At 40.2% G+C, this 24,629-nt stretch overlaps 1 protein-coding gene across 4 annotated transcripts in view; it reads left to right on the top strand.

Moving 5' to 3' along the window:
• PHACTR2 (phosphatase and actin regulator 2) overlaps positions 1–24,629 on the top strand; it is a 213,776-nt gene that overhangs the window by 87,865 nt on the left and 101,282 nt on the right. For all 4 annotated transcript variants that reach the window (XM_012474424.3, XM_064360612.1, XM_012474425.2 and 1 more), the window contains exon 2: positions 17,102–17,269. In XM_012474424.3, the coding sequence (XP_012329847.2) occupies positions 17,102–17,269 (168 nt within the window). The remainder of the gene's footprint in view (positions 1–17,101; positions 17,270–24,629) is intronic.

Below are 24,629 nucleotides of genomic sequence, written 5' to 3'. Positions count from 1 at the left end.
CAGAAGCTCTTAGCCAAACCTCTACACCCTTTAGTTGTAACTCAGTCATTGTAGACTTGTAAGGCATCTTGCAGATTAGACTATGCTGATCACTCATTCTGAGGAAGGTTAAAAGTCAAAGAATATTGGTGTTCTTCCAAGTTGGGAACACTTTACTTGGATCCAAGACCTTATTTCAGATTCAACATTCAATATCCTAAGGCATAAAAATGTCTTACTATAGACAATGGAATAACTGATAAGGATTTAATTAATAATTGCTTGTGGATTTGCAGTGCTGGTCCATGTTTATTTTCACTGCTGGGTACTCCAGTCTTAGAGGCAAAGAGAATGAGCATAAGGTTCCTGCTAGATCTTAAAAAGGGAAAGGCAGAATAAACAGAGGACCCTTTGATAACGATTTCTTAGCCAGTCCACTGGCTAACATGAGTCTCATAATCAAGAATCCTCTGGGACTTTGTCATCTACACTGAATTGATAGGTGGTCTTTACTTAAAACATCTGAAGTTAATGGAATCACAAAACAGACCTTTCTTTTCTCTTTAGATTGTGACATTCAGCATATTTGGAAACAACAGTAAAATGCAACTTCCTGTGTTTAGCAGCCATGGCAACACATCTTATACGGTGCAGGCTTTTTAAACACCAAAAGGAACGACAACTTGTATCTGACTAAGTAGTGCCTAATCAGTTTCACCTTGATTTACTAAGTGTTCTATTAATCAAGTAAGCAACCAGGCTTTTCAATAAAATAGTTTTATGTTTGTTGGTTTGGTTTTTAAAACTTTTTAATTTTTGCAGGTGCAAGCATAAAAATAAAAAATTCAGCAGTTTCGCAGCTGGTAGGAAATACAGCCAAGTCCAACTCTTAGCTACTCTCTCATTCTTGCATATGATGTCAGCCTTCTTGCTTTGTTTCTTTCCTTAATCCAGGTCATTTCTGCTATAGAATATTGGGGTTTCCCTCGAGTCTTAGTTGGTTTTAGCAGCTCCCAGCAATTATCTTGAGACCAATGGAGAATGCAGGTATCTGTTTTGGGGTGGTATACAGGAGTTCATTTCAGGGGGAATTTTTGTTTTCCTGGAGACCTCTAGAAGACCAGGAAAATATTTTTCTAAGAAATTTTGCTGCCCAATTGCTCCAAATCATAAATACCCACTCTATTTTTATTCCCCACAAAACCTATCATCAACCTTTTTTCCACTTGCTTACATGTATTATCTCTACTAACCCTAGCCACAGCCCAAATCATGAGTTGTATTACCCCAGTCTGTGGATGAGGGAGAGACTCTGAAAGGTTGAATGACTGACCTAAGGTTACCAGTTAGGATGGGGAGGAACAGATTACATTCAAATCTTTCTGGCACTGGAAGCCCATGTTTTTCCTTTGCAGTACTCACAGGTCTGTGTTTATATTTAAAATGGCTATTTCCTATTTTTTAAGAATACACAGAGTCATATCGGGGTGATAAATAGCTAAAGAATTAAACAAAACAAACCATTTTCTTCTCTGGAAGCTTCAGTGTAGAAATATATGTGTCAGCCATCTCTCCACTTGTGTTTGCTCCCCTTAGGATACTGGTCTCACAGGAGATATTTGCTTCACAGTGGAAAGGGGAACTAGGAGAGGTGGTGTGTTCTGTTTAAATTGGAATAAAAACTTGTGGCTGGCTGCCAGCCTTAAAGAATGATTCCCAGTCTCTGAACATGTTACATTGTAGAGTCTGATGTTTGCCACCACAACACTGGGCAATTATGCGAGGTAGTTCTACCTTGTAGTTCTGATACATTTAGTGACTTGAAAGCCTAAAATATTGCCACATAACTAAACATCTGTCACAATGCTATATTATCAAAGAATTAAATTTCAGATTAAAATGGTTTTGTCGTTTTCTATATCGTTCCATTGTTTTCTAAGAGATTCAGGTTCTCGCGTGTGATGCCTCAAAAGAATGGGAAGAACAAAAGCAGTTTGGATTGAGTTCCAGTTTAGTTCGATAATTTATTTTCTTGTTTCTTTGCCATAGAACAAAAAATTGCCTTTCTGACTTCCCCCATTCGGAGAAAGAAGGTTAGGACTGAAGAAAAATCTGGAATGAGAAAGAAGGAAATGTTCACAAAGAGTGTAGAGTAGCTCTTGAAGAAATAATTTCGCCACTTATCACCGAGTGAAAATGGAAACTTCTTAAAAGATAATTTCACATCTAAATTATTCCAGCTGTTTTTCAATTATTTGTCTTTGATGAGTTGTCTTTCAATTACTTTGTAAGGAGCAATGAAGTGTTTGCTTACCTGAAAACTGTGTCAGCAATGGCTCTACCGTTCTTATGAGTGTTAATCATCCTTCCTGCTGGCTTTGATATTTTCCCAATTTCAAACATTAGTGTTTGTTATATTATCTTTCAAAATATTTGGAATTCTACAGGAAGGCACTGTTGGAACAATTTCCTCCGTGAAAAATCTAAAGACCTGCTAAAATAAACCATAGCCTAGGCCTTGTAAATTATTGCCCCACAGTTATCCATGACTTACTCATTTTTTGAGTATTTTTAGGGATCTTTTTGTGGCCTAAGTACAGTATAGGGACACCACCAGGAATAAAAGCAACTTGGTCCCTGTCCTGGTGGGACTACTAATCTAGTGGTGAGGATGATTATTGTTTCTTGCTTCTCAGAGAGGTAGTCTTTTATTTAACCTACTCACTTAATAACAACAACAATTAAAAATAATTTTTAGGGCTTCTGAAAATATTGGTGAATTGCAACTGGCTATATCTGAGGTTCAGTTATGGGCTTTCCCCCATCATTCTAGAATGTGTTCAACGTTTCTTCAGACCAGTGTTGGAAATCTAAATAAAAATTATATTAGAAAAGGATTTTGGAGGCCAGGCACGGTGCCTCATGCCTGTAATCCCAGCACTTTGGGAGGCTGAGGCGGGAAGATCATGAGGTCAGGAAATCAAGACGATCTTGGCTGACCTGGTGAAACCCTGTCTCTACTAAAATACAAAAAATTAGCCGAGCGTGGTGGTGCGCACCTGTAGTTCCAGCTACTCAGGAGGCTGAGGCAGGGGAATTTCTTGAACTGGGGAAGGGGAGGTTGCAATGAGCCAAGATTGTGCCACTGCACTCCAGCCTGGTGACAGCGCAAGACTCCATCTCAAAAAAAAAAAAAAAGGAAAGGAAAAGGATTTTAGAATAAGCTGGTTGGTTTCATGATACCCTAATTGGATTCAGAGGCTTTCTGTATGTGTTTTATCCAAGTCCTGCAGGTGCAACTCATTTTCTGGAATGCTTGCTTAACACACCTGTCATTTTAAAGAAACCAAAATAGAACCTCCCGCAAGCGGGGCATCCTCAATAACTATGTTAGAAAAATATATAAAACCAACACTAAAGGCATCATTATTTTTTTAAAAAGCAACTAGTGTAATTGTTTCTCTCTCTTAAGAGAATGAGGTGTACAAACCAATGAATGTTAATCCTTTGTTTTTCAGTGGCTTTTAAATGTTTTTCTGTTTAATTTGAATATGATATTTCTACCTTTTAGGCCATGCTATGATACTAGACTGAACCTCTGTAGCCCTCAAACAATTTTACCCTGTATTTCAACTCATAATTTGGAGGCCATTTTGTGCTGTGTCTGTCACAGGAACTAATGCTACAGTGCCACCGTGTGAGCCCCTGTGGTCCCCACATTTCCTACTGCAGGTCTACATTTGGAGAGATGGTTGTTTGACTAATGTCAGCCTCTCTCACAGCTTGCAAGCCTCCTAAGGGCAGAGATCTGATCTGTTTTTGCTTATCATTGTAGCCCTTCCTCTAGCATAGCAGCTCGGTAAATTATGAATGAATGCCTCCATTCCACAGTGAGCACATTTTCTTTTTCTTTCTTTTTTTTTTTTTTTTTTTTTGACGAAGTTTTGCTCTTGTTGCCCAGGCTGGAGTGCAGTGGTGTGATCTTGGCTCACCACAACCTCTGCTTCCCGGGCTCAAGCAATTCTCCTGCCTCAGCTTCCCGAATAGCTGGGATTACAGGCATATACCACCATGCCTGGCTAATTTTTTGTGTTTTTTTTTTAGTAGAGGCAGGGTTTCTCCATGTCAGTCAGGCTGGTCTTGAACTCCCGACCTCGTGATTTACCCACCTCGGCCTCCAGAAGTGCTGGGATTACAGGTGTGATCCCCGCACCTGACCATTAGCACACTTTTCTACGGCCTCATTATTTTTGCAGATATCTCTTTCCTCCTCTCCCTTGGATTGTCCGAACCCTGTGTCTCCTTGACAACACCACCGCCCTGGTAATTATCTTTTACAGAGGCTCTGTTGCCCTTTACCTCTCATATCACAGGTGACGTTGACATGGCACCATCTCCCCAGTGCTATTGCCTGCTCGTTTTGCTTCCGGTCTTGTGCTTGCCTTCATTTGAGGTACATGCCATCTGCTGAGTTTCCCTTCACATGTCTTTGGTGCTGTCATCTGACTTCCTGGTCATTTCCTCCTATTCACCGGATGAAGTTCAGACTCTCCCCCTCCACCCCCATATCTTGCTATGACCTGAAGGAATTCAGTCCCCATGCAGTCCCTGTGTAGCTGGTCTGACATCCTGGCTGCTGCAACTCTGCAGCCCTTTTCTCTTGCATCTTCAACACCTCATCACCCAGGACTCCTTCTCCTCCACCCATAAGCCTGCTTGAGTGTCCTTCACACTTTATGAATTTAAAACAAACAGCAAACAAAACCTTTTTCTTTACTTGTTCATTCTCAGTGCCACAGAAGTTCAAAGTTCTTTATTGTGCAAAGCCCACTTGCTCCTAAATGTAATTATTCCCTAGGAGTTTACCCCTGGTCCTCAACAGCTGCTTTTGCTTGGAAGACTCCACCAAATAACTTCAACTCCAGCTTCTTGCTAGAGTGCCAGTAATGCATTTCTGTCTGTTGGACATCTTCCCTTGAATGTTCTGCCAGCCCCTGAAGTTTGTGGTCTCTGAACACAAGCTGAAGGTCTCTCCTCCAAATCTTCTCTCTTCTTGACATCCTGCCACGCCCTTGTAGAGGTTCAGGCCGTCGAGTTCTCTGACTTCTCCAGGCAATTCCTCAGACTCTTCTTTCTCCACAATGGCCCTTGGATAATCCATCATTTCCAGTCCCTTTTCACCCCTTCTCTCCAAGTTCAGATGCCTGGGTTGCTGCAGTCATCTCTTAACTGAGCTATAAGGACATAAATCTGGGAGCCTTGGGGACTCCATATGACTAATTGACATAAATTCTTTTCCATGGGCTCTATCTCCCAGTATTCTGTTTTCCATAGTATACGTCTGCAGGTTTCACGTCTGCCTTTATGAGATTGTCCGGGATGCTATATGTGGCCACGGTCTCTCCACAGATCCCAGCCTTGGGGATTCTGTAGGACTACCGGGAGGCTCTTGGACATAGACACAGCATTAGTCACGTTATATATATAGATTCTCAGGGCTCTTATTTATCCATCAGCCTTTTGACTTAAAGATATTGGTCTAGATTTAATGTGTTATTTTAATAATATTTTGTTACGTTCATCCTTTATGGGAAATTTTTTCATAATTTTGTCTGAAGCAAAATTTAGCCCCTTACTTAAAAGCCGGGTGCGGTGGCTCACGCCTATAATCCAGACACTTTGAGAGGCTGAGGCAGGCAGATCAGCTGAGGTTAAGGATTTGAGACCAGTCTGGCCAACATGGTGAAACCTCATCTAAATTAAAAATACAAAAATAAAAATTAGTATGGCGTGGTGGCGTGCACCTGTAATCTCAGCTACTCAGGAGGCTGAGGCAGGAGAATCACTTGAACCCAGGAGGCGGAGGTTGCAGTGAGCTGAGATCTCGCCACTGCACTTCAGCCTGGGTGATAGAACAAGACTCCATTGGGGGTTGGGAGCAATGGGGTGGGGGGCGACATGGGGGGCGAGAGGAGAACTGTGATATTTCAGCAGATTTTATTTTACAAATTATATATAAGGTCTACTAGCTTCTCCCCTAAATTTCTGTCCCCACACACATTCCCAGCATGAACAGGGTGATCATTATCCTAACATGGATGAGGTGAAATTCTCTTGCTGGACAGATTGTCCATTGGAGATATATCAGTATTTTCTTCCTTTTCACAAACACAGCACATACTCTACACATCACGACCTGCTCCACTTCAGACTCTGGGAGTTATTGTAGATGACTGACATCTACAGGGAGCAAGACAGGTTGTTGGTTGATTCCTGTCATGTTTTTTCCTCTCTGTAGCAAACATCTTGCTATTCCGAGCAGTCATTGTATCTGTTCATAGAGACAGCCCTTCCCTTATAATGATAACAGTGGCATTCAAAATGTAAAATGCTTTTTTTTACATTAAAATGAATTTTCCATGAGCAGAGTGGCCCTTTGCCTACTCAATCAGAATTTCTGTAAACCCCAAATAAGAGTGACTTTATTTAATCTGTTAAATATCCTGTAGCAAGTCTAGGGGATGTTGTTCATGTCAGTGAATCAGGATGTCATGCAGCTGCACAAACATACTGGTTCTGCAGGCCTGCTGGCCACAAGTTTCAACTCTGGAATTCTCTGTCAGTGCTTGCAGGCAGATGGAAGTCTTTAGTAGCTTTTCCCTCTGGGAGTTTAAAAATAATGTCTGCCTCTGTTAAAAAAACAATTTTAAAAATTGATCGTATCAAACTTCTAAAATTAATATTATGATAAATAAGGATTCTGTACAATCAAATTACTAGAGTCAGTATAAAGGGAAGAGTTCACTCTGCCTGCAGCCAGCATGAAATTAACTGTGATGACACTGGGCATTGTTTTAGACAGCAAAACAACACCTGCCCTAACTCCTTGGAATAGCCCAATACGTGGTTGGGGGTAGAATTGAGTTATTACTCGTTAGGGTTTGTCTCTTGACTTCTCTTAAAATAGAGATCCACTCCCACCCACTACCCTCCTCCCCGTTTTTGTACAGGGAATACTTGGGAGGTAAACTTCCTGAGTTTAAATCCTGCTTACCAGCTGTGTGATCTTGCTAGTTGCTTGGTCTCTCTCAGCCTCAGCTTCCTCATCTATAAAATGGGAATACTAATAACAACTACTTCTCAGGACTGTGGTGATGATGAAAGAGGCAGTGTTTATAAAGCACTTAGAACAGGTCTATTTTTTTAGTTTAATAAAATATCAAGTAATAGAATGGTTCTTACCTACAAAACTGATAAACTCGGCACAAAGCAATATGAAGTCACAGATTTTTTAAAGTTGGAAAGGAGCCCAGAGATCATTTAACCTAGTCTCCTAATTTCAGTCACGAGAAATTGGGGTCCTTGCTCAAGGTCACAGGGCTGATTAAGTAGCAGAGTTGGGACAAGAATCCAACTCTCTTCTTGGCTTACAGTTCACCATCCCCATTGGGTGGTCAAAACCCAGAACAATAACATAGATTTATTGCTTGTCCTGATTGTGCAATGTCTTCTTTGCTTTTTTTTTTTTTTACGGTTAGTCTTACTGCTATTTTAGAGCTACTAGGAGCTAAACTAGTATGATAGCTACACTCATGGCTTGTTACCATGAGTGTAGCTATCGTATGCCAATGGAGACAGCCTGGTATAGTGGGAAATAAGCCTGGATCAGCAATCAGGTGACCTAAACTCCTGTCTCTGTCACTTGTTAACAATTTGGGAAGCCAGACAGCCTTCCTGGCTCCCAGTTTCCTTATATATAGGGCTTTACTATCTAGTGTAATGTGAAAGTACTAAACATAAGTTTGTCCCATGGTGGATAGCGCTGTGTAACCCAGTGCTTTTATAAATTACATTGCTCAGAACTGCTGAGTGCTCTACTATGCATTCGAAGAATATATATACAACTGCCATTTTTTTACAGAAAATAAACTACTTCTCTACCTTTAATCTTGCTTTGGTGAAATTCTAGTTTATCGTGGCTTCTGGGCAACCTCAAAAGATGGTAGAGAGGTAGATTAGCTTTCCTGGAACCAAGTAAGGGAAAAGGATATTCTTTACGTTTTCCAGATAGATGTAATGATAGCTTTTCTCAAAAAAGGAGATGTTCATAAAACTCATCATTGTCGAGTACTCTATCATCTATGGTCTTGCTAAACGAGCATGTTTTGATTTTGTAACTAGGTAGCTCTGTTCTGAAATGTTCATGTACTAAAATTAAGTTCCGTAAATGAATCTCACAGATATTCAGTGAAAGAAATACAAAAAATTATATTACGTGATCCCACTAAGTTAAAGCTCGAGAACATGTAAAACAGGCCAGTTACTGTGGCTCACCCCTGTAATGCCAGCACTTTGGGAGGCCGAGGCAGGTGGATCACTTCAGTCCAGGAGTTTGAGACCAACCTGGACAACATGGCTAAACGCTGTCTCTACAAAAAATAACAAAAAAATTACTTAAAAAAAAAAGAACAGGTAAAACAAATCAGTGCTACTAGAAGTCAAAATAGTGGTTATCTGGGAGAATAGAGCTTAGAGGATGACTATTGATTTGGAAGAAGCATAAGGAGATCTTCTGGGGCTTTGAAATGATTGATACTTTGGTCTGAATTGTGATTGTAAGTGCAATATCATTTACATTCTGTATACCTCAAAAATCTTTTTGGAAAATCTCCATAGTATTAATTTTAATGACAATGGGAACTACTGATTTTATCCCAACTCGCTTTAGGTAACTTTGTAGCTTTTTTCAAGTGATGGGGAAATGGAAATTGGCAAGTTGGGAGGCAAATATGAATAGCAGGGTTATTTATGAGCAATCTTCCTCCAGGGGGACTAAAATGCTTTCATCACACTCTATTATGGTCACGTTTTCACATTCTATTCTTTTTCTTTAAATGTAATTTCTTGCTTACATTCTGTTCTTTTACTCTTGGGGATTTAAAAAGATGATAGCTAAATAATTTTTAAAATATTTTAGCCATGATTATTACCTTAATGCTGATTATTTTTAAAGGAACCATCAGCTGATGAAAAGCAATTTTCTTCTGAGATAAGATCTCTTCTAACGCTAAAATTTTATTATTTTCAGATTTTTAAGTGAGGGAATACATTTATATATAGAAAGTTCAAAAATAATCTAGTTCCTTTAAAAATTTTTATATTTAATCATTTCACATGTTCAAGGCAATGACTATAAATCTGTTTTTATTTTTTCCCATGTGTATGTGTCATGTGTCTATAATAAACACAGCACTGATAATGAGAAAATTTTTCTTGGCATTACTTTAAAAGGTCAACTAGCCTTGATTTGCTCACTTCATAAGTCCATCATGGGTGTGTGTGTGTGTGTGTGTGTGTGTGTGTTGGGGGGATGTTTGGAATCTCTTCTCTCCGTAAGGTTGCACAGTAACTGTGGATGAATACTTCCTGATGTGTGCTGGAGCTGGGCCCAGTGTCTACCATTTTGCCAGATATTGAATACTACTTACCTTATCTGTGCTTATCTGGATGATGGATCCATCATGTGCTAAGAAGTGTTGAAACAGCAATTTAAATCTTCTCTTATAGAATACTGGGAATGGAAAATATGACTAAAGGGAAATTTTTGGAGAGAAAGATGGTCAAGTCTGAAGCATATTACTTTCCAAAACTCCTTCGAGCTGAAATCTTTACTGTCGGTAAAAGACAGTAGGCCCCGAGGCCTCTTCAAGCTGATTTCCTCACTCCTAAGAATCTCCTAAATCTTTATCCTCATTTACCTCCATGATAGCTAATGCCACATTTTAAAATATAAACTTGATTTTAGAATAGTTTTAGATTTGCAGAAAAGTTGAAAAAATGGTACAGAGAGATCTTATATCAGCATAATACATTTGTTACAACCAAGGAACAAACACTGGTATCATTCCTGTTAACTAAACTCCACAGTTCATTCGGAGTTCAGTAGTTTTTCCCTGATGTCCCCTTTTTCTGTTCCCAGGTTCATTCAGGATGCCATGTTACATGTAGCAGTAGTGTCTCCTTAGGCTCCTCTGGTCGGACAGTCTCTCAGACCTTCCTTGTTTTGAATGACCCTCCCTGACAGTTTTTGTTTTGTTTTGTTTTTGAGACAAGTCTTGCTCTGTAGCCCAGGCTGGAGTGCAGTGGTGCAATCTTGGCTCACTGCAGCCTCCACTTCCTGGGTTCAAGCGATTCTCCTGCCTCAGTCTCCCAAGTAGCTGGGATTATAGGCACCTGCCACCAAGCCTGGCTAATTTTTGTATTTTTAGTTGAAGCGGGGTTTCACCATGTTGGCAAGGCTGGTCTTGAACTGAGCTCGTGTGCTTTGCCTGCCTCAGCCTCCCGAAGTGCTGGGATTACAGATGTGAGCCAGTGCACCCAGCCAGACCCTGACAGTTTTGAGATACCTGGTATTTTGGAAATGTTTCTCAATTTAGTTTTTTTTTTTTTGAGATGGAGTTTCGCTCTTGTTACCCAGGCTGGAGCGCAATGGCACGATCTCGGCTCACCGCAACCTCCGTTTCCTGGGTTCAGGCAATTCTCCTGCCTCAGCCTCCTGAGTAGCTGGGATTACAGGCACACGCCACCATGCCCAGCTAATTTTTTGTATTTTTAGTAGAGATGGGGTTTCACCATGTTGACCAGGATGGTCTCGATCTCTTGACCTCGTGATCCACCCGCCTCGGCCTCCCAAAGTGCTGGGATTATAGGCGTGAGCCACCGCGCCTGGCCCTCAATTTAGTTTTGCCTCATGTTTTCCTTGTGGTTACCACAGCATTGTGGGTTCTGAAGTACCATTCTCCTCATATCATAACAAGAATACATACTGTCAGCACAACTTATCACTGACGATGTTAACAACCACCTGGCTAAGGTCATGTTTGTCAGCATCTTCACCGTAAAGCCACTCCTTTCTCCCCTCTTCCAATATTGCACTCTTTGGAAAAAAGTCACTATGGATAGCCCACATTTAAGCAGTCAGGAGTTAAGCTCCACTTTCTTGAGAGGAAGGTATGTATATAAATTATTTGAAATTCCATGAGGATTTATCTCTTCTCCAACATTCATTCATTCATTCAATATTTATCTATATGAGTATGGATTTGTGGATGTTTATTTTATACTTTGGGTTATAATTTAATACTATATTTTTACTTTGTTGCTGAGATTATTCCAGCTTTGGCCTTTGCAAACTCTTGAGTGGGCTCCTGTGTTCCTTTAACCTACCCCCTCCTGTCGGTTTGCTTTTTGAGCACTTTCTGGCACTACAAGATGTTGCAGAGCTCATCTAGTGTCTTCCATGCCCCAGCTCTAAAAGCAACGTTTTCTGTAAGGAAGTGGGGTTTGTCTATTGGAGAATGCTATTAGAAACCAAGATCTGAGTGCTGGGGGTGCTCATTGCTACTGGGGTGTTATTGCTTCTAGGCCTTCTGAGAGGACAGAGCCAGCAAATACACGTGTGTAAACAAATCCATGCATGTATACATATCTATAATTCATCTACTTATCTATCTGTCTACCTGGCCAAACATAGGTTCATGCAGATGTCTCCAACTCTAATCAGGGCTGCAGGGATCAATCTAGCTTTACTCTATTGTTTATCTGTATCCTCTTTCTCCAGTAGTCAAAAATCTGGCTTCCATCATCTGCCATTCATGCTTGTTTGGTCCCAATATACATGTTCCGCAGTTTCAGATTTTTTAACCTGCACCTCGTGTGATGCCGCACATTTTTATTCTTCTGTTCATTTTCTCTTACTCTCCACTTGCCATTTATCTTACCTTTAAAAGGATGAGATTTGACCCAACCTGCTGTAAACTCTGATTAGCAAGAGAGTAAGGAACTCCTTTAGACAATGGAGGGAAGGAAGGCTAGCCACTTGGCTGTCTTAGAAACCATGATCCAAGCTCACCTGTGATGGCTTATACCATTAGTTTACCCTGACCTCATCAGTGGTTTATACCATCAGGTCACCCTAACCAACAGTGGGTTGCTTCTGTTCCCAGATATTGTACATACACCCTTGTGTAATGATAGCACATATCCTAAGTTATTGTTCCAGTTGAGAGAGAGAAAGAGACCTCATGTAAATGTAGGAAATAAAGTTAAATCTTCCCTAAGCACTCTTCTGATTTTTCTTTGCCATATGTTCTGTGGCTTTTAAAGGGGAAAGTGACAGAATTATAATAGAAATATAAAAACTGTAATAGAAATAAAAATATACAAAGATAATCTTAATATTGTGTAAGCATAATAAAGCACACAAAAAAAACAAAGCCCAGAAACAATATTTTAAGGAAATAAAGTTTGATATGCTTGGTTTTTTTTTTTTAACTTTCTTAAAGCATACACAACAGAGTGTTATCAAAGCATTATTTACCACACATGATTTCTCTTAGTTATTTTTGCTATGATTGGGCTTCAAAAATGCATTCTCATTGACCTTCAGATATTTAAGGATATTTGGAAAAAAGTTGAGAACATGCTTTTTTGCCACCTACTTTTTTTCACAGAGCGGCTGTCAGTTTGTACGAAATTAGTACCAGGAGTTCTTTTACAGAGATTCTTTTCTAAATGGTCTTTCAGTTACAACATTTGTGAGTTGGAATACTATGCCACATTTGTCTCAGTTTCTCAGTGCCTGAAATAATTGTGTGTGGTGAAAAATTGCTATCTAAAATATCATAACTATTAAATAGTGTCAAAATACAACAAACTCTATTAAGTAGATTTGATTTTTCTAAGAATCCCTATCATTCATTTCTCAAATCTCAAAGGGAAGACTGTTCAAATTTACAGTTTATTTCATATGTGTATTAGTCTGTTCTTGCACTGCTATAAAGAAATACCAGAGACTGGGTAATCTATGTAGAAAAGAGGTTTAATTGGCTCATAGTTCTGAAGGCTAGCTTCTGCTTAGCTTCTGGGAGGGCCTCATGAAACTTACAATCATGGCACGAGGTGAAGGGGAAGCAGGCATGTCTTACATGGTCTTACATGGCTGGAGCAGGAGGAAGAGAGAAGGGGAGGTGCTACACACTTTTAGACAACTGGAATTCATGTGATCTCATTCACTATACAGTATCAAGAGGGGATGGTGCTAAACAATTGATGAGAACTCTGCCACCATGATCCGATCACCCCCCACTAGGCCCCACCTTCAACACTGAGGATTACAATTTGACATGGGATTTGGGTGGGGATACATATCTAAACCCTATCAATATGATAATTACTAGCCTCATTCATTTTTGGCTTATATGGTCACATTTGCACTGGGACTGCCTGATTGATAAATCTCCGTTTAAATAAAAAATAAAATCTGCATGTATTTTCTGATTTCTTAGCAATTGGTGGGTGTGGGGAAATCCTGTTAGGTGTGGGCTTGTTTCAGTGGGAAGATAGACTGAGCTGTGTCGTTTTAGGTGTCTACATTTGATTAGCTAATGACTGTATTTCAAAATATGCCATATTTTAAAATGTAGAACTCAATTGTGAAAAAGGTTAAATTCTGATGAATGACAGATTACTCTTAGTAACATAAAAGTGGATCAAAATTAACATTGAAAACAATCAGGAAATTTTACCTTTCATCTGGGATTTACCTCGCAATTTGTTCTTATCTGCATATAAATGCAAAATTCACCAGACTTATTGTGAAAGAATTTATGGAAAGTTTCAAATGGATTTTAATGGAAAACTGATCCACAAGAAAAATTATAGAAATATCAATAGCAACACCAGTGTCCTGGGTATCTAAAGAAAAGAAAAGGGTTAATATTCTGTCCGTACTACTCAAACGCAGGTGACAGTTGTCTTCACATTCATGATTTAAGAGAAGTACAATGGCACATCAGCCAACTGTGCCAACATATGATTTCTAATTGCAGGTGTGGGTTATGATAGGAGAAAAATAGGCTGTTCTTGCTTCAGAGGGGAAATAGAATTCTTATGGAGCATCAGGGAACTGGATATGTGGGTTGGGAGAGAAAGATCCCACTATGTTATAAGAAAGTGAAAACTAGGCATGTAGCCGCAGAGATGAATTTGAGATGGAAACTTTTGTTTCTGTGTTCATAATAATCAGCCCTTTTATATTTTACAACATTTAAGTTGTACAAAATTAAGCCCTTTCATCAGAGTTCAGCATAAAGTCTTCATGAAGAAGTAAAACCGTACTCTCAGTTCCCCCTGGGTTTGCCCTCTGGTTCAAGAGGGAAGTTGGACAGGAGTAGAATTGAAGTAATAAATATTTTACTCCTTTACTCTGAGTTAGCTTCAAAACCAGTCTGTCCCCTGTATTTCTATCTGTTGTGCTATGGCTGAAAGTAGGGTTAGGAACCACTTTCAGAAGAATCAGCGTAGGACTTGAATCTCCAATTTTCCGTGGTAATGCACAGTGTCTGCCTATCTCTGCCCAGGTAGGACCTGAAATTAAAGTAGACTTCACTAGTGGGAGGAATAGGATTTATTCAGATTTGTTTGGAAGGAGAATTCATAAGGATTTAGGAATTGGCATCTATGGATTGTCTTTTTTCATTCAGTTTGAGATTTTTCTGGTTCTTAGTGTGTCAAGTGATTTTTGATGGAAACTTGGACATTTTTGTATTATGTTATGCGACTCTAGATCTTATTTGAAATATTCTGTTTTAATTGGCTCTGTCTGACACCTCTCCAGCTGAGGAAGCAGTGGGTGCCACCTTATCATCCCTACATGGAGGTGAAAATCCCAGTTCTCCACTTGTCCCCTGTTGACACGCTGTGTATGTGTGTGGGGTGTCCTTGTTACTGTTGGGCACAGGTAAAATTTCCAGATCCCCATGTGGTCTCCCTTGATACCACAGTTGGGGTTGTCTTGTTCCCAGTGTGCAATGATTTTGCCACCTCTGTATTGAGTGGAAGGGGAGAAATATCCAGTTGTTGCTGGGTAGGGATGGATGTCAGGGCTTCCTACCATGGTCTCCACTGACACTGTAGAAGATGCTTCATTATTCAGCTGCCAGGCATAAAGCTGCTAGTTTCCTACTTGGTCTTCTCTGTGGGGGAATTAGGACTCCTTTTCAGAGCCTCATGAGGGTGGAGATCTAGTAACTCCATTCAGCCTTTGCTGACATGAATGGTCACAGGTTCATCTATGGAGTTTGGCTGGAGTAGAGCAGTTATTGTCTAAAAGTTTCTTATGTTGCTACTCTGGCCCTTTCCTGGTTCTGTAGCTAGAGAGAGCAGATGTTTATGGTCTCTACCCATTGGTGTTTCTGGGTTGCTGGTTTCCATGCTTGTTGGCCTTTCCAGGTTTCTGACTTCTTTAGCTACAAATCTGGGAATATTGAGGCAAAAAGAAAACCCAGAAATCTCACCACCATGTTGTTTCTTGGGTTCTAAGGTCCCAGGCTGGTCTACCTTCTCTTCACCTTATAGAATTTTCTTACATTTATATGTAACATCCATTTTTTTTTTTTAAAGTTGTATTTAGCCAGAGGAATAAGAAAAAGTAAGTCTGGGCTGGGAGTGATGGCTCACACCTGTAATCCCAGCACTTCAGGAGGCTGAGGCGGGTGGATCACTTGAGGTCAGAAGTTCAAGACCAGCCTGACCAATATGGTGAAACCCCGCCTCTAGTAAAAATACAAAAAGTAATCAGACATAGTGGCATGTGCCTGTAGTCAGTCCCAGCTACAAGGGAGGCTGAGGCAGAAGAATTGCTTGAACTCAGGAGGCAGTGGTTGCAGTGAGCTGAGATCACGCCAATGCACTCCAGCCTGGGCAACAGAGTGAGACTCCATCTCTAAAAGAAAAAGTAAGTCTGTTTTATCTTCTTGAGAGCAGAAGTCTTTGCTATTCAATTTTCATTTTTATTTGTTTTATTATTACCAATATTATATTAAGCCTTAAAAAATACAAAGAGTATAAAAGAATTGGTATCTCCCCCCCATAGACATATCTACCACATGGATTTAACACTTAACATTTTGCTATATTTTACTTTATTGCACCTTTATCCATCTGCCTATTCCATGTACCTATCCATTTATTATTTTTGATGGACATCAGTACACTTTACCTCTAAACACTTCAGCATACATATTATTAATGAGAATTCACTATCTGTTTATTTTTTTAAGGTAAATTTTACATAAAGTGAAATACAAAAAATTATAAATTCCATTTGATGAGTTTTGGGTAATCCAACCATTATTGAGATAATTTCCATAACTCCCATAAGTTCCCTCAAGTTCCTTCTCAGGTAATTTCTACCTCCTCACCCCAAGAAGAAACTACTGTTTTGATTTTTTTTTCTTTTTTGACCATAATTTCAAGTGCTATTTTATTGATGGCATAATATTATAGTTTATCCATTCTGGTCTGCTTCCAGCTCTTTGCCATTAAAATTTGATAGTTGGTGTAATGTAAGTCACTGGTCTCTTCCGTCAGCCTAGAACACAGTGCAAGCAAGGCAACTTAAGATTTTGTGTGTGTCTTCTGGTTAATAAAATAGTGAAGGCATACAAAGACGTGTTTTTATCACACACAGTACCCAAATTTTCCACATATTTCTTGTTGTTAGTGTAGTTACCAGTTTCTTTGAAAATCAAAACCTTTTTTGTAATAGAAGCAAAAGATAGTTTTAGCATTGTAAAAATAGAATTTAGCTTCCTGGCACCAAATTTTATTTTGTGAAAGAGAAACCATGTTTTAAACTACGCCATCACTGTAATATTCATTATGGAGAATGTCAGACTAGTCTCTGGAGGAACATCCTATTTCAGAAATACTTAGAATACTCTATTCCCGTGGAAAATATTGATGTGGTTGTTGGAGATGGATTCAGCTGTGTCGCACAGGCATGTATTTGTCCGGCCACATCTGTAATATAAGTCTCTTGCTTCCAGTCTGTTTCCCCAAAATGATATTCTAAGTGGATTGTAATTTCTGATTGACTGATTTACTGATTGCTATGAGGGGAGTCCTACCAGCTGTGAAATTGGACGAGTAAACGTTATGTGAGATTCCAGTTAGAGTGAGCGTGCTTACCTTTAACAGCCCAGGAAGCAATCAATGATGTTATTTTATTACAACCTTTTTTTTTTTACAACCTTTCTCTGTCTGTATTTTTTTTATACAGTTGATGGACTGGACAAAGCTTCTATAGCAAACTCAGATGGCCCCACAGCAGGTTCCCAAACACCTCCCTTCAAGAGGAAGGGGAAGCTATCCACCATTGGTAAAATCTTTAAGCCTTGGAAATGGAGGAAAAAGAAGACCAGCGACAAATTTAGAGAAACCTCAGCAGGTATGAGTATCATAACTTGTTAGAAGACAGGATAAATTGTAAAATGTTTTAAAAGTTAGAAAATTATATTTTACAGAGTGTTTTTTTCCCAGAAAAAATTAACCCATATTTGAAATGAAATTATTTATTTTATGGATGAAACAACTTAAGAGTTCTGATTTGCCTTCTTTTTATACTGACCTTGACTTTCTAATATATTCTTATTTAAAAATATATATTTGTAAATTTATATAAAAAATGAATGGGCCAGGCAACAGAGTAAAAGAGTAGAAAATGGTAAGTGGAAATGCTATTCATCAACATTGTGGTGGCAAGTATCCATTTTTATATACACATAATGTTACATGTATATTTAACTAGTTAGACTATACTATTTTTACTAATATATAAATATTTAACTATTTAACTAGTTTATACTACTATATATGTCACATTATGTTTTATATTTATATATATATAAATAACTATTTAACTAGTAGACTATACGACTATATATGTTAACATTATGTTGCGTATATAATAGTATGGTCTTATTTGTTAATTAAGACTTTTTAAAACTGTCTTTTTTGATGTATTTATTCTTTAGGAAAGATTTAAGGGGCTATATGAAAGAAAAGTTTGGTTATATTTTTTAAATTTCCATCATATCCTTAGGACAAATAAGTGGTCTCTGTCTTAAAAGAGTAGAGGCATGAAGATGTTTGCTTGTTAATTTAGTTTGTAGATGTGTTAAACCTTAAGAGTTATATTGCTTAGTGCCTTTCATATGGATTCATGGAGGAAGCTGGCTTTAAATCTCAGGCCAAAATTCAGCCCAACTGAAACAAGTACCAGTGTCGGTGTATTTTGTCTAAGATAGAAAAGTGTTTAGTAGGTTCGACGTTCCCCATGCTTACTGTCCAAAGCAATTCCTTCATTAGAATCCCTCAAATGCACAACAGTCTAATATTGTTAGTAGAGGTACAGGGTCACAGAGCATATCTTATTGGTCTGTACTAAGATAAGAGCTAGGCTTTTGTTCCAGAGCTGTGAAATGAAATTGAAAATACTACACACAATGCAAGGATATGGAAGAGGGGCATCAAATCTCCCAGAAGAAAATTGTCTCAGATGCATTTGCAGCTATATAGTTTATTTGAGCATTTCATATTTAACAAGAAATAATGATAAGCTACCTGGGATTTGTTTCAAAATAATCCTAAAGGAGGGTGAGGTTGGTAAGATTATAGATGAAGGGAGACTGACAATTAGATTGTTTAAGCTGGGCAATGGGTCCATCATGGTTATTATTCTTATTTCTCTACTTATAGATATTGGAAATTTTCCGTAATAAAAAGATAGAGAAAGAAGAGAGACTTGGCTTAGGGGAAAATAATGCTGGTTTGGTTATTGGGTCCTCTGCAGTACCTAAGTGGCGTCCCGGGTTAGGAGGCAGTGAGAGGTGAGGCACAGAGTGCTGTGCTGTGTGAGGACACCTGGCTGGGCGACCTTGAACAAGTCGGATCAGCTTCAGGTTTCTCGCCTGCAAAATCGGGGACTTGAATGTACTAAACTCGAAGGTGCCTTAGTTCCAGATTCTGTTGTTGGTCCTCAGGGATACCCTTGACTCCTTCCAGTCCCTGGCTGGGGATCTTGTTCTCCTGTGTTTTTTGGTTGTGGACGGAACCTCTCTGGCCTTCTTCAAGTGCCTCCCTCTCACATTTGCTTAAGCATGGGGAGAATCTGGCTTTTCACGTTACCAGCACTTCCCAAGGTGGGAGCAGGGCTCCAGATGTAAGGTTCAAAAACTAACATAAGGAACAGAATGGCGTATCATACGTTAGTTTTCTCCACATGGGAGAAAGATGGCGTATCTAGAGGAAGACTGATTTATTCAGTTGATGCAAAAGTAATTGCGACTTTTGCCATTACTTTTAGTGGCAAAAAATCACAATTACTTTTGCAACAGCCTAATATTTGGATATAACCAAGAGAGTTATTTTCTTCTTTAAAAAAGTATCTCAAGCAGTGAAATGGAGCTGTTAGGTTGTAAGGGCTGTCTGCTGTCTGGCAATCAATGAAGTACACCTTAGGCAAGACCCACAATATCTTGAGGTATAAAAGAAAGTTAATTTCTTCCAAGAAAAGTAACTCTTCTACGTTTGTCCTTCTCTTAAACTCCTGGGTTGTTATTCACATGGATATGAATCTTACTGTGTTCTGCCGCGCAGTGATAAACAACGCTTTTCCTAGTATGGGTTTCTGTTATAGGAATTCTTAATTGGTAGTAGACAGAATGTAACAGTGTTTTATTAGTGCATTGTAATAATATGTTTACTATTGTGGTGGGAGGTAAGAAGGATCCCATTTGTAGCCTGTTTTGGTGGTCCTTGAGTCAGTTATATTTTGGAATGTTCCTTCTACGTCCAAAGCACATCTTGCCCTGTAAGGCAGGCTGGGCTTATGCCCCAGCTTCCTGATCTTTGGCCTTGTTTTAAAGCAGAAAGTTTCCAGTATCTTCGGCTCTGATTTAGGCTGTTCAGTGTCTGACTGTTAGATTCTAGAGCAGGAGAATAGGCCTCTTTTCCATCCACTTCCCCCAGCTACCCCTCTTCATTGCTTTTCTTCTCCTGCATGAGAGGTCCCACCTAAGCTCTAGGTGCTTCTATCCCTTCCCTATCTTTAGAACTCAAAATGGCATTTGTACCTTTTTTTCCTACGTGATCATTTTTCCCCATTTTGCTTTGGTTTGATTTGATTTGGTGGGAGGTGAGGATATAAACATCCTTCTTTTGGATTTTTATGTATGCTTATGTCTCCCAAAAGCTAAGAGTACAAATGCCCTCTCTAAATAAACACAATTGTTCCTCTAACTAATCATAGTGTCTTACCATCAAGACCAAACTTACTGAAAATCTAACCTATCTCTGCTGCCTCACTTTCTTCCCACATTCTCATTCTTTTTCCCATTCCAATCTATCTCTGTGTCCTGTATTCACTAAGGTTACTCCAAGCCTCCTAATCTAGTGTCTAGACTAGTGGCATTCTCTTATTTTCATTCTTATGAATTATTTTCTCTTATTTTCATTCATTTCAACCTCTACAACATTTGCTGTTACTGAATAGTCAGTCCTGCCTTAATTTCCAAAATACTTCTTCCTTAATATACAAAAGCTACCATTGTCTTGGTTGTCTTGGACTTCTCTTTCTCTCTTTTGCCTTCTCTCTTCCTCTTCTCATCACCGCTAACCTCCTGAGGGAAGGCTGCTAGGTACCTTAGCCCTTCTGTTGCTTTGAATATGATCTTCTTTCCCATACCCACATCCCTCAAACTGGCCCAGGCTCCAGCCGATGCCCAGACATCTACCCAAGCACCTGATGGGTAGCACTCTCTGAAGACAGCATGTTAACTCAAAATCCATTCATACAGTCTATATGTATTTCCATGGAAAACATCCTAGCTGCCAGGCATTGTTCTGGAAGCCTGGTATTCTGCAGCCAATAAGCAAGTAAGGTTCCTGCCCTCATGGAGCTTTTATTCTAGACAAGTGAGGTACTAATAAATGCTATGATGGACACAGGGAGTAAAGGAAGAGGGAGTGGAAAAGTACTATGTACAAATGTATTCCAGCAAAAACAGATCCCCTGCCAACCCCAGCTATCCTTGCTACTGTAGACATGGCTTCCTTTGGCATCCAGACTTTGAACCATGGAGTTCTTTGCCTCTTCTTTCTCTTACCATATTCTACCTTCTGTCAGCTCCTAAAACTTTTGATTTATTCCAAAGTTTTTAACATCAGCCTGTCTTGCCAATCCCTGTTGTCTAGTCCTATCACCTAATGTCTCCATTAGTGCAATGTAGCCTTTTTCTATGCTTATTTGTAGCTACCTATGAAATCTGTAGATCACTAGAGAAGACAGGGAGAGTCAGGGTTCCGGCAGCAAGCCTACCTATGAGGGGAAACTGACCCAGCTGCTGAGGCTGACAGAGGAGGTCTGGGATGTCACGGGCTGTCAGGAACCCCAAAGTGACCACGGTAATGACTTTACGAGTATCAAGCCAGGAAAACAGAGCAATGAATACTTCACCACAAAATGGCACAAGTTCCAACAGGTAGGGTAAGTCTCAGAGCATCCAGGTGAGCAATATTAGAAAATTCAGGAAGGCCTCAGTAACCAGGGTGTTCTTTTCTCAGGTAGGAGTATTTAGGTGGGACAGATGGTGTCTGGCATGGGAATCAGAAAGACTTGAACAGGACCCTGGTCACACAGGCTGGAGTGCAGTGGTGCTATCACAGCTCACTGCAGCCTCAGTCTCCCAGCTTCAAGCAAGCCTCCCACCTCAACCTCCTGAGCAGCTAGGACCACGGGCACACGCCACAATGCCCAGCTAATTTTTGTGCTTTTGCATTGTACTTTTAGTAGAGATGGGATTTTGCCATATTGCCCAGGCTGATCTCAAACCCCTGTGCTCAAGCAATCTGCCTGCCTCAGCTTCCCGAAGTGCTGGGGATATAGGCGTGAGCCACTGTGCTCAGCCTATGGCTCTACCCTTTTTCTTTTTTTTTTTTTTTGAGACAAGCTTCGCTCTTGTTACACAGGCTGGAGTGCAACGGCGCGATCTCGGCTCACCGCAACCTCCGCCTCCTGGGTTCAGGCAATTCTCCTGTCTCAGCCTCCTGAGTAGCTGGGATTACAGGCACGCGCCACCACGCCCAGCTAATTTTTTGTATTTTTAGTAGAGACGGGGTTTCACCATGTTGACCAGGATGGTCTCAATCTGTTGACCTCGTGATCCACCCGTCTCGGCCTCCCAAAGTGCTGAGATTACAGGCGTGAGCCACCGCGCCCGGCCCAGCTCTACCCTTTTTCAAAGAACCAGGGAATAGAGCTGATAAGTGAGACAGGAACTTACCAAAGGACTCAGGACAGAAACTTGCTATATAAAGTGGAACACAGGGAATGGATTTGGAGGAGGAGTCTTTTAACATCCTAAGCCTGTGGTGCTGGAGCTACTGTTGCTAGAATGACATAGCCCAGGAGCTGGGCGAGCAAGGAAAGGAGGGCTTGCTCTGGTCGGCAGCAGTGGCCCAACATGGGTGGATCTGGGGACATAGGTGGGCAGAGCACCCGTCTCCCCTCTTGCCCCTCCAGATCATCTTGGATGCCACCATCAGGAAACATTCCTCAGATGGGACTTTGCTCCTGTCACTTCTTGCTAAAAAGTGTGACTGGGTCTTGCATGGTTTCTTCAGTGAAATCCAGACGCCTCAGCTCTTCTCAGTTTAACCCAAACTGGCCTTGTCTTTTCTCTTCGTCCTCAGCCCTGGGACTTCCGTCATGCTGGGTCACCGGCTCAGCATGCCCCAAGCCTTCTAGGTCCCCTGGCTTTTCTTCTTGCCCTTTCCTGTTCCTCTGAGCACCTCCTTCCCCCAGCTATACCTATTGAAATACTATCAATCATTCGAGGCTCAGTAACATGTCTCTTCCTCCTGAAGATATTCTTGACTTTGATTCAGCACCAGCTGATGGCAGCCTCCCCTCCTTTGCCTATTCTCCTGTTAGGACATGTTTATTTTAACTTGTTTTCCTGTTTAAGTGTCTGTCTTGTGTTCCTAATTGACTATGTAAAGTATTTAAGGGCAGAGACTATCACACTCACTTTTGCTGCACTTCACATAGGTTCTTTATGTAATAACTTGTACCTGGGACATAATCAAAAAATGTGTCTTGAATTGATTCTTTATTAAATACCCACTATAACCAAAAATGCAGTGCTAGGGGCTTTAGGACATTTTTTTTTTTAAAGAAAGAGAGAGGGTCTCATTCTGTTGCCCAGACGGGAGTACAGTGACACAATCACAGCTCACTGCAACATCAACTTCCCGAGGCTCAAATGATCCTCCCACCTGAGCCTCCCAAATAGCTGGGATTACAGGCATGCACCACCACACCCAGCTAATTTTTGTATTTTTTGTAGGGACAGGGTTGCACTGTGTTGCTAGGCTGGTTTCAAACTCCTGGGCTCAAACAATTCATCCTCCTTGGTCTCCTGAACTGCTGAGATTACAGGCATGAATCATCACACCCGACCTATGCTTTAGAACTTTATAAAAGAAACTGAAGATTTAAAAAATTATAACAAATTAAAATACCAAAACATGTACTTCACAATTACAGCCATGTAGCACTATTAAGAAGCCAATAAAATTATTAGAATAAATATTTTTCCTATCTTTTGTCCTTATTTAAAAGTAAGTTATACTCCTATGTAAAGAAACTCAAGACAACTTATCTTCAGTAAAATAGAGACTTTTATTTGTGTTGGTAGTAATAGAGAAAGAATACCTGTCTAGCTTTTTGGGTAGTGTTGTTGTCAGTGTCAGCATTCTAGGAATCAGACTAAATTGCAGATAATCATCTGGCAAAATCTTTGATTTCCTGAAGGTACTCTGCACTCCCTAATAATATCAGCTATTTTTTATTGAATGCCGTTAGGTACCCAGTTCTGCTCCAAGAACTTGATTCATATTAACTCACTGAATCATCAGTACAACCTCATGAAGTACAATCTTTAAAAGCTACTGTTATCCCAATTCTACTGATGAGGAATCTGGGGCTAAAACATTTAGATGACTTGCCCAAGCTAACACACACCTGGCAGTAGGCAAAGGCAGTGTGTGAACCTAAGCAATGAGGCCCTGTAGCGAGTACTTTTGACCATTCCCTAGTTGCGTCTCTAAAAGGTGTTTTCCTACCCAGGTCAGTGAGGACTGGTCATTGAAAGGTGGCTCTAATACAGGGTTTTGCCTCACACACTAGTTTATGTGGTAAGAAGGATTTTGTCTGAAGAATTACTTTGGTTCTTCTTGACTGGCCTGCTTTCCATAATGCACATGTAGAAAAATGGTTGGCAAGGATCAAAATTATGTTCAGTCCTATGAAAGGATAATATTCTCTTGTAACCATAGAGACCTGATTTTGCTACTTGGGATTATTTTCCACATCTAAAAAGTAGGGCAAAGTTAAAGGATTTGCTTAAGGTGATATTTGTTCAGGATTGCTCTGGTTGCATTAATAAATGACAGCATTTTGATTTTACCTATCTTATTCCACTAAGAAGTAGGAAGTGCTTTTTTTTTTGGAGACGGAGTCTCGCTCTGTCATCCAGGCTGGAGTGCGGTAGCGGGATCTTGGCTCACTGCAACCTCTGCCTCTTAGTTTAAGCAATTCTCCTGCCTCAGCCTCCTGAGTAGCTGGGACTACAGGCATGTGCCATTATGCCCAGCTAATTTTCGTATTTTTACTAGAGGCAGGGTTTCACCCTGTTGGCCAGGCTGGTCTCAAACTCCAGACCTCAGGTGATCCACCCACCTCGGCC

The sequence above is a fragment of the Aotus nancymaae genome, unplaced genomic scaffold (assembly GCF_030222135.1).
Source record: "Aotus nancymaae isolate 86718 unplaced genomic scaffold, 86718_ANA_hifiasm-v0.15.2.pri h1tg000040l, whole genome shotgun sequence".
In the NCBI taxonomy this organism is placed as follows: domain Eukaryota; kingdom Metazoa; phylum Chordata; class Mammalia; order Primates; family Aotidae; genus Aotus; species Aotus nancymaae.
This window is presented reverse-complemented; position numbering and strand designations above follow the sequence as displayed.